Source organism: Macrosteles quadrilineatus, unplaced genomic scaffold (genome assembly GCF_028750875.1).
Source record: "Macrosteles quadrilineatus isolate MER2022 unplaced genomic scaffold, UCM_ALF_1.0 Scaffold_113__1_contigs__length_334533, whole genome shotgun sequence".
In the NCBI taxonomy this organism is placed as follows: domain Eukaryota; kingdom Metazoa; phylum Arthropoda; class Insecta; order Hemiptera; family Cicadellidae; genus Macrosteles; species Macrosteles quadrilineatus.
Genome location: NW_026542706.1, coordinates 294,227 through 303,165, shown reverse-complemented (window position 1 = coordinate 303,165; position 8,939 = coordinate 294,227). Strand labels below are relative to the sequence as shown.

General features: G+C 37.2%; 1 protein-coding gene across 1 annotated transcript; it reads right to left on the bottom strand.

Annotated features, from left to right (window-relative positions):
• Positions 1-3,452: 3,452 nt before the first annotated feature.
• Positions 3,453-7,409, bottom strand: LOC128982108 (uncharacterized). The gene is made up of 2 exons (XM_054401158.1): positions 6,641-7,409; positions 3,453-5,974 (listed from the first exon to the last, which is right to left on the bottom strand). Exons 1-2 carry the CDS (start codon positions 7,407-7,409, stop codon positions 3,453-3,455), a joined length of 3,291 nt encoding a protein of 1,096 aa, XP_054257133.1.
• Positions 7,410-8,939: the final 1,530 nt, after the last annotated feature.

Below are 8,939 nucleotides of genomic sequence, written 5' to 3'. Positions count from 1 at the left end.
TGCCGCCGGCGATAGGCATTGTTGAACTCCCTGCGGAAGTTACAATTGTCAATCAAAAGCAGCGAATTGAAGCTGGTATTGTGCTGCTAAAGATCGTCTACTCGTCTAACGATGCCAATAGAGCTGCTAGCTCACTTGGGACATGAGTTGGTGGTAACTTATAAACATTCGATCATCATTTTTTATCTTTTTGGTTCGTAGTTAAACTTGCAAGACACTCTCTACAGAACAAAAAAATAGTTTATTAGATAACTTACTAAAAGTAAGTTTTTCTTACATTTTAACCAAGGGACCATCATGACGTAGTTTACATTCATTTAAATTATTAGACTTTGATCCAAACTTAGATGTAAATTGTTCTACTGTTCTTAGAAATATTAACCTAGTAACATTTTTTTATTCATATGTGTATTGAAGAGAACCTTCGACCATATCTACTACTCTTTGATGGTCTTTCAGCCATTTTGCTATTATTGTTTCTGATTGTTTTGGGTTGAACATTGAATATTTTCAATTTTAAGAAATGATTGTTTAGCTTCTGTACCTTCTTAAATATATTGTAGAAAATGTAATACATTTTTTTCATCAATGACCACATGTTTCAAAGATCCTGTAAAGACTAATAAATGAAGATCTCTCAACCTGAAAACCTAATCAATATTCATTTAAAAAACGTATCAACAACTTCCATCAATTCCTGTAACCAAAATTAATTAATGAATGCTTTTAGGTTGTCAACCCAACCACAAATTACTTTCTCAGACGTCTACACGATGAGAGGCTATTTAATCAGCTGCAGGAAGGGTGTTTTTACATCATTCAAGCAATTAGCCTAACAGCTTGGTTACCCGAACACCTGTGGTCAGGTGATATGTGGAGGCAAAAACCCTTACAACCCCCAAACCCAAACCTTCCAAAAACCGTTGGTAACTTTGCTGTTGTTTTAAAATTATACTGCCAATTCACATACATAGGTTACAATAAGATATAAAAATAAGAAATAAATTTCGTGATTTACTCTTTGGATCATGTTTATGTCATATTCACTCAAAGTTTTATAAAACTGTAGTAACATAAAACTGTTACTATTAAATATTGATAAGACACTTTGTTTTGGACATTTTCTTATCAAGTTGTAATTTTTTTATGGTTTTCTTTCAATGAAAAATATTGTTAAAAAACGTCACATTTGTCATAGTTTAAACTATGTTTTTTTTATTTTCCACGCGCTTATATACAAAAATATTCCCGTTCTATCAAGCAAAAACAGTATACAAAAAACATTTTTACAGCTATAATTATATTTCATACTTGTTAGTTACTTTTGCTTTTTGTCATCACATTTTTGTAACTTCTCAACTTAATAATCCTCTGATCTTAGTAATGGAAATGTTAATAATAAAATATTTGGTAGATAGCAATATTGGATTTTTCTTTGTTTGAAGTTCATTGTTGGTGATGGTGAGTTAATGTTGTTCAAAGGTTTATTGCGGACATTTTGATTTTGATTTTGATTGGATTTTTATGTGAATCCTGCTTTATGGCAAATTAATTCCGACGGTAAAACTTTGTTGTCAATGCTTTTGCAAAGATTTAAACCACCTCGTCGTCTCCTTTTTAAATACGCTCCCTTCCGACAATTTCTTGAATTCCTACAATGCCATTTACATACTGAAAGGTACGATTCGAAATAACTCTCGAAACGTTACGAAGCGATTTAAACGTCACCTGCGGTTTCTTTGCGAGTTGACGATTTGACTTGTAAATCTAGTGCCGAGGGACTCCCTATACTCCTGTGGGGAGCGGTTAGGGGCGCTTTTTGGGGGAGGTAATGTATGAAATGCTCAGTCCCTTAGCTTAAGTCAACAGTTGCCGTTGAGAGGACCAAATTGATTGAGGGATTGCTATTGTCCCCGCCCCAAGTCTCAAGTCAGTTTTCCCCCAGAATCTACCGTTTTCCACGTGCGGTGTTTTGAGCACGTGAGTGGAAAATGTACAACATATTCTATTAGCTTCAATTTTCAGTTTGTTTTCAGATAGATACATTTGTTCCGACAATATTTACAACACAACAAACAACAACAATATTTTAGTTGTAGTTGTACTGACGTTTTCCAGTTATGTAACCCTGCATTTTGTAAAAAGATATTCTTGATTTCTGAACAATTATTATGTGTTATAGTTGTTCTATTGTATTACTGTTAATTTCAAACAATGTTAGCTTTTATATTTAAGTTAATTTACCTTAAAAATAGCAAAAACCACAAAACAATTCAGGTTATTTTTGCATACTAGCCTACTACGTGATTATGTTTTGTTACATTGAATTGTTAATACTTTACACCCGAGTTTTATAGTTCCTCTTATTTGAAATATTGCTTAACACTTTATAATAAATATTTTTGTACTGGTCAGCTTTACAATTAATTAATATCCATTATTTCAAACCGGCTAAATTATGTTATTTACGTAATCTTTGCAAAGATCTTCCTCCAAAAATTTGGGTTTTTACTATTCGTGATGAAAAATATCCGCAAAAGATACTTACACAATTAACATAAATTACCGTCATCAAAAGTGCACTTCAAAACGAAGAGCTGATTAACTATTTTGTAATTTTTGGTAAAATAGCGTTTAATCAATTCTAAAAATCTGGCAATTTCCGGAGGGTTATCTTAAAACAATTATATAATCGTTGCAAACGGAATTTATTGTGCAATCGACGCCGTGTCTCTTATGTTAGCAATACCAGCAAAACTCTTAAACAGGTGATTTGCATGACAATCATTGTTTGGTATAATAAGAAAAATATGTACATAGAATGAAATTAATCAGTCTTAATTAGGCTAATTTTTAAAGTGCTAAACAATGTTGAATTGCTGTCACAGACCTTAGTGAAGCTGAAGAGATGTTTGGTTTGGGGTACCCCACCTGACTTGAAGCACTGGGCAATGGCGGCGTCGACGAGGACTGTCCATGTACACGTTGACCTACTTGCACTATTACAATTGTCCGTTAAATAAACAAAAAATAATTTCTTCTTGGGATAAAAACAAAACTATTGTCACTTCTATTAGCACTGTACAGACTGATTAATTTAAAGAAAAAAAAGGTAAAAATTGCGGGATGTTGAAAAGATGATGCGGATATACGATAGTAAATATGGTGATAGTTCAGCGGCGGACGACAGTGGACTGCGTCGTTTGGAAAGATATCAGTGTTGAGGGCAAAGGCCGCATACCTTCGTTAGCGGCTGAATAGCGGAAAATTACTTGGGCTAGGTTTTGTTTGAAACGGAAGAATATAAATATGGACTCGATTTAAAAATCATGAAACCTAAAATATCCAACATATCGCCCCCCTTGAACCAACCTGGTTCAATGAAAAAACTGAAAAATGGGAAAAGACAAATGAAAATAAATTGAAAGGGGGTGAAAGGGAATGCTTAGGAATTAATTGGTAGGAAGAAGGGAAACTTTGACGGTTGGCCGACTGAAGTTCCCTGTAGCGGTGCGTAGATGGACCACTCGTACAATTCCGTCTGCTCCTGGAGATACTGCGGTGATTCTTGCAAGTTTCCATTGTAGGGGAGGAGTGTTAGGCTCATGAATAACAACAAGGTCACCAATCTTGAGGTTCTCTGTTTTACTCGTCCACTTAGAGTGATGCTGTAGAGTATGCAGATACTCTTGGGACCATCGAGTCCAGATGTGTTGAGAGAATGCCTGAACTAATTGCCATCTCCTCAAGTGGTTACAAGAAGTTTCATCATATTGAGGTTCAACCATGGATTTCCGAGGTCCACCAGTTAAAAAGTGTCCTGGGGTTAGAGACTCTAAGTCATTCGGATCTCCAGAGAGAGGGGTAAGCGGTCTTGAATTTAATATTGCTTCGACACGTGACACGAGAGTTATGAATTCTTCATAAGTCAGGATTTGGCCACCGATTACTCTATGAAGGTGATGCTTAAAACTCCTAACAGCTCGTTCCCACAAGCCACCTTGATGAGGCGCGTGTGGAGGCAGAAATTTGAAAGAAATGTTGTTTTCTTCAGCAAAACGGTGAGTTAATGGATTGCAAAGGAGGTTGTTAAAACATTTGTGAAGTGCAGCAGCTGCTCCGACAAAGTTGGTTCCACAATCACTATGAATTTCCTTCACTGAACCACGTCTGGAAATAAAACGTGTAAGAGCTGCTATATAAGCTTCTGAGGACAAATCCGACACAACTTCTAAGTGTACGGCTTTCGTTGCAAAGCAGACAAATAGACAAAGATAAACTTTAATAGGCTGAAGCCTTTTTAGGACATACAATTTCACTGTAAATGGTCCGGCATAGTCGACTCCAGTAACATTAAAAGGTCGGGTTGCTACCACTCTTGGGGAAGGTAAGTCTCCCATCAATGGTGTGTTTGGCTTAGGTTTCATTCTGAAACATCTCAGGCGTTTAAAAATCCTAGAGCGTATGATACTACGAGCAGAAAGTATCCAATATTTCTCACGAAGAACAGCTTGGAGTTGTGTTGGTCCACAGTGAAGAAAGATGCGATGATGATAATCAATTATCAAATTTACAACAAAATGATCCTTTGGTAAGATAATTTGATGCTTGGCGCTGTACGGCAACTCAGAATGTTTCAGTCGTCCTCCAACTCTTAACAAACCTTCATCATCCATAAACGGTGAAAGGCGTTGAATGCGAGAAGAACACACATTCTTCTTTGACAGGGAATTAATATCCTCAGAGAAACTCTCTCTTTGAACAAGCCAACAAATCCGTTTGTTCGATACTTCTAACTCTTCAAGTGTGAGAGAATGAGTAATCCTTTGCTTAGTTTTCAAGCAGGAAATAAAACGTAAAACGTAGCCCATGACATGAAGTAGTTTAGTCCATGAAGAGAATTTATTGATAAACTTCAGATCTTGATCTTCAGCTATCGTAAGAAGATTTAGTGTTGTGGTTTTAATTTCTGGGAGTTCCTCTTCGGGAAGATGACTCGATGGTTGAGGCCATGAATCAGATGAACTCTTAAGCCATGTGGGTCCAGACCACCAGAGCTTGTTATGAATAAGAAGAGATGGGGTTAATCCTCTAGAGGCAACATCAGCGGGGTTTTCAAGAGTAGAAATGTGTTTCCATATGCAGGAAGGGGTCAATTCTTGAATCTGTGCAACACGATTTGCAACATATAACTTCAAACGATGAGAAGGGGTGTGAATCCATGAAAGAGCCACAGTGGAGTCACTCCAAGCGGTAACAGAATCTATCTTGTAGCGATCTGAGAGTTGATCAACACAGTAGTGTAACAGTTTGGCTAAAATATGTGCTCCGCACAGTTCAAGGCGAGGAATCGTGATACGTTTCAGGGGTGCCACACGTGACTTGGCTATTAATAAGTTGACATATATACTGCCTTGCGGGTTCTCAGTTCGTAGATAAACACATCCAGCAAAACCGAGTTCACTTGCATCTGAAAATCCATGCAACTGAATATTAACCGCATCACTCAGAGATATGTACCTGCCAATCTCCAAATTTTCAATCTCAGGAAGTTCGTTGACAAAAGTTGACCATCTGTCGATAATATCACTAGGAAGAGTATTATCCCAATCTAGGCCTAGTGACCATATATGCTGCATGAGAGCCTTAGCCCAAAAAATAACAGGGGTAAGCATGCCTGTTACATCATAAATCTTAGCGATGGAAGACAAAATTGCTCTTTTGGTAAAAATCAATGGAGCTTCAGAAATTGCATATGAGAATGTGTCTGAGTGTGGATTCCACTTCAGTCCAAGAATACTAACACAAGGTGAGTCAGTTGATAAGCAGTGTTGAGGGGGTAAATTTTCCAATATTTGGCTATTGTTAGACGCCCATTTGCGAAGTTCAAAGCCTCCTTTTCGTAAAAGGTTTATTACATCTTGCTGTAATTTTGCAGCTTCTTCAACAGTATCGCTGCCTAGTAGCGCATCGTCTACGTAAATTTGTCGTTTAAGTGCATGAGCAGCAAGTTCATGATTCTTTCCTTCATCATGAATTAATTGTTGTATTACTCGATTAGCCAAAAATGGCGAAGAAGTCATACCATAAGTAACGGTTGTCAACTGAAAAACTCGAAGCGGCTGTGACATTTCTTCTCTCCAATAGATGAGTTGAAAACGTTGGTCTTGTTCATGAATAGAGATCATACGGAACATCTGTTTGATATCACAAGCAAAGGCGATCCTATTTTGACGAAAACGTAGAATTATGTCTGTTATTTAATTATGTAACTTGGGTCCTTGATGCTGTAGACTGTTAAGTGTTACACCAGTTGAAGTTTGAGAGGACGCATTAAATACAACACGTATCTTTCCATCCTTAAAGACACCGTGGTGTGGTAAGAAGCAATGATATTGGTTATTTAGATCAAATAAGTTTGAGGGTTTCATTTGACCAAAGGATTCGTAGTCATTCATAAATTCAATGTACTTTTCTTTGAAATCAGGTTGCGATTGAAACTTACGTTCAAGCGATTTGAAAGTTTGTAAAGCAACTGTAGAAGAATTTCCTAGTTTTACTGGATTTTCTTTGAACGGTAAATAACAAACATATCTTCCCGTCTCGTCACGAGAGTGAGTTTTCAAAAAATGATCTTCACATTCCATTTCCTCTGGGGATAGCTTAGAACAAGCAGGTGGTTCTTCCAATGCCCAAAATCGCTGAAGTGTTTCATGAAGTGTAAGATCATTGATGGAAAGTAAAGTCGTCAATCCACTGAAGGTTTGGCCGTCTTGTGAAGTAGGCACGTTCCCAAGGACAACATATCCAAAAATAGTGTTTATAGTGTATGGCATACGATCACCAAGACTGGTGGCAGATCCAATAATAGTTTGAGCAAACAGATCCGCACCGATGAGCAAATGTCCAGGAGTGTCGAAGTTGGGATCGGCAAGTGCGTATTCTTTGATTTGAGCCTTTATTTCAGAAGATATCTTGACACTAGGCATATCATTGGTAATTCTATCAAGTATGAGGACAGGATGTGCCGTAGCAAGTGTTTTCCCGTTAAGCGAAGAAATATTTACAAAGGAAAGTCCCTTAGGCTTTATTCGAGCTGAGGCAATGCCCTTTATCTCGTGAACGCCAACAGACGAACGCTGAATGTGAATCATACTGGCACAGTGTTCAGATATTATACTCGTTTGTGATGCACTATCAAGCACAGCTCGGACAATAATATTATGACCATTCGAGGTAGAAATTTTTACCAATGCAGTGGCAAGAAGTACAGTACAGTTGTGGCTGGCAGCACCAGTGTCTACATGAGCAGAGAGTGTATTTGATTCAAATCCTTGCGGTACAGGAGCCTTCAATTGTGTTGTGGAATTGGCCTGAGTCTTATTCGAGGGCTTAACAGATTTTTTCATTATAGGCTGGTCCGTTTTGTAAAAATGCAGTAGCGTATGGTGTCGCTTAAAACAAACTCGACACGAACTGGATGACTTACATGAGCCTAAGAAATGTCGTCCTAAACAATTAACACATAGGCTATTGTTCTTAATGAAGTTGAACCTATCGTGTGGTGATAAGGCACCAAAAACATCACAGCGAAAAATGTTATGCGATGCTCCATTGCAGTAAGCACAAGTATGAGCTTGTTCATTGTCATTAGAAGAAAGCATTACAACTTTGCTTGGCTTGGGACTAGCGGTTTGCCTACCTAGATAAGGCATGTTCTTACTACTTCCATAGTTTTTTAACTGAAGGGAAGAATTAGCATGTGAGGTCGAGCCTAAGTTAGCCGCCTCTCTGTAAGAACACTCATTTTCCAGAAAGTTTATTATTTCTGTGACAGAAGGAACCTGTTTTGAGTCATCTCGTTTTTGTTCAAAATCTGAACGCATAGCGGAATCAAGCTTTCTCAAAATATGTGTACTTAAGATCAGGTTGTCATCAGTTATGTTATGGCCAAGTGCTTTAAGAGCTTGCTGATTTCCATTAAAAATTGAAATAAAATTCCTAAGTTGTGTAACATTAGGCTTAGTAAGCTGCGGTAGGTCCAAGATGTTAGTAGAATGTAATGAAATCAAGAGCCTTGTATTGTGGTACCTCTTAAGCAGGGTTTGCCAAGCAATTACATAATTAGCACTATTTAGTGGTATAGACTTAACTAAGTTCAAAGGTTCATCTGAAAGACAGCTTATGAGATATGAGAATTTCTCAACATTAGAAATTGTTTTATTATTATGTACAGTACTTTCAAACAGGCCATGAAATGAGACCCATTGCTCAGGATTGCCAGAGAATGTTGGCAGTTTGATTTGCGGCAATTTCACAGTCAGATTAACTGTAGGAGTAGTAGGGCCTACCTCGGAAGTAGAGTCATTTAGGCGTGACTCTTCAAGTTTAACTGGTGGAAGTAACAAACTACAGTTTGACTGAATCTCAACAAAATAATCAGAAATTTTTTCTTGCAGTGAAGTAATTTTATCATCTTGAATATCTTCAGGAGTGGGAGTAGTTTGAAAAAGTTTATTTACTATTCTCTCAAATTCTGAGTGCTTGGTTATTGCACTTTGAGACAAGAGTTTAAGTTTAGCAATCTGTTGCTCGCTTAAAGTAGTCACAACCTGAGTTTCTTTCAATGCATTGACTTGTTTATTTATTGACTCAAGCCTAGCTTGAATAAGTTCACTCTGTTTGGTGAAGGAAGAAAACCTCATGTTGAAAGAAAATTAAACATAGGAAATATTCAGCACAAAACAAATCTGCAGTAATGATAAGACAATAAAATATAATTTGACTTTCCTCAATTTAATCAAATTCTCAAATGCACAAGTTAGGCCTATAGTCTATGCTTAGGCTATGGGTAGCACAGGCAAAAGCAACACTGCATAGGTAGTACAACTTAATGGTGTGCTATCAAATACATAATAATAAGAGATGCTTTCTTAACA

Excerpts from the sequence above, each read along its gene's own strand:
- LOC128982108 (XM_054401158.1), bottom strand. The coding sequence starts at position 7,409 with ATGAAAAAATCTGTTAAGCCCTCGAATAAGACTCAGGCCAATTCCACA. Across the intron at positions 5,975-6,640 it reads ATCCCCAGAGGAAATGGAAT|ACGATGCGCTACTAGGCAGC; the intron begins GTGAAGATCATT and ends AAATTTACGTAG.